Raw genomic sequence first — 1,721 nt, forward strand, 5'->3', positions numbered from 1 at the left:
TATATCTTGTATATGTATGTATGTAGACGGTACGCTACGCGAAAAGAGGCTGTGGGAAAGATAGCGTCCGCTATGCGAGATCTCCCGTTGCCGTGTTTACGAGGATGCCCCCTTGGCGGCTCTAGACCTCGCGGCCAACCTTCGTCCTCCTTTATCACCGGTCTCGGATTAACCGCCGTCGTGGGTCGCACATTCGCTGATTTCGATCTAAACTCGATTATTTAGAGATGGATCGATTAACGAGATATTTACAAATGTTGTACTAATGTTGAGAAACGTTTTCTGTGTTGTTAATTGTTCCTATTGTGCGTTTTCGAAGATGAAGGAAAGTGAATAATATTTTGAATTACTTATATCACACTTGAAACATTGTTATTGATGTCTCTTTTCAATATGTTAATAGGAAATGATTGATTTTACACGTCAAAGAGTATATACTTATGAATTTGTTTAAAAACTTTGTAGTTGTCAAAATATATAAGATTTTAATAAATATTGTTAAGTGATATCAAACTTGAAATTGTTATTTTGAACTATATATAAATATACGTAAATGTCTTTTATTGTTTAAAGCGAATAAACGTTGTTTATTAATCATCTAAAATTGTCACCACTCACTTTCAGACTGTTTATATACGAGTATATAAACTCGTATATGTATATCAATAATGGTTGACATTAAAATTTAACTTATTGATAACGATAGGTTAAATAAATAGAAATTTAATTGTAATATGTGCTGCAACCAAAAAATTTCATTTATTTAACTTCTCCATTATTCTCTCTTATTCGATTTTTAATCAAGTGGCTTCCTCAAAATTGATATTTACTAAATAAAGTAGTCAGGTAGATTTAATAACAGTCAGGTTGATTTACTTTTTGATGTTACAAAATATAAATGTTGTAAGAATATGAAAAACATTGCATTCTTTTTTCAGAATGGAAACTTTTCAAGAAGCTGGCGTTCAAATGCTGAAGGAATTCAGAGCTTTGTTGCAGCACTCGCCACTACCGCTTCCTGGTACTCGTTTACTTCAGCTCTTAGCGCTGAACATGTTCGCAATTGAGACTACGCAGCTGAAGGGTAAGTCGAAATGTTAGAACTTTTTGTATATATTTTTTAATATTGCGAATAATCTTGCTTACATTTATAAAACATTGTGATATACTAATTGTACGAATATGTACAAATGTTTTAATTACTAAGGAGAAATACAATTTTCAATCAAAGCAGGTGTGGATATTTATTGTTAGTAATATTTATATGTGATTATACAAATACAATTATTATTTTTGCCATTTGGAATTTCTCCTCTTATTTATGTTTAAACGTTTCTTGATCTATTTTATTTAATACTGTTTATCTCACGTGACCTGAAAAACATGTTCTTCTATATATATATATATATATATACTGATTATTGCGATTAATATCATCATATGCCTTGGTGATCGAATGGGACGCTCACGTGGAATTCAGGAGTTCTCAAATCCCGGTTGAAGTAATATTTTTCGTAATAGGTTATCTTTTTAAGGTGCTAATACTGTTATTGTCAAGTCGACGATCAATTAAGTGAGATTATTATTTTAATTCATAATTGTATTTCAAATTCAATAAACCGAATAAGCGCACAATATATAGAACTGATATAATTGTATTTATATATAAATATTACTAATTGTAAGCACCTAGATCCATTGTAATCAATGGTATTTTTACT

General features: G+C 30.5%; 1 protein-coding gene across 1 annotated transcript in view; it reads left to right on the forward strand.

The window, feature by feature from the left end:
• The window catches only part of LOC108752049 (telomerase-binding protein EST1A), a 106,839-nt gene that overhangs the window by 22,864 nt on the left and 82,254 nt on the right, over positions 1–1,721 (forward strand). The window contains exon 18 of the mRNA XM_018492645.1: positions 939–1,084. Coding sequence (XP_018348147.1) covers positions 939–1,084 — 146 coding nt within the window. The remainder of the gene's footprint in view (positions 1–938; positions 1,085–1,721) is intronic.

Source organism: Trachymyrmex septentrionalis, unplaced genomic scaffold (assembly GCF_001594115.1).
Source record: "Trachymyrmex septentrionalis isolate Tsep2-gDNA-1 unplaced genomic scaffold, Tsep1.0 scaffold53, whole genome shotgun sequence".
Lineage (NCBI taxonomy): Eukaryota > Metazoa > Arthropoda > Insecta > Hymenoptera > Formicidae > Trachymyrmex > Trachymyrmex septentrionalis.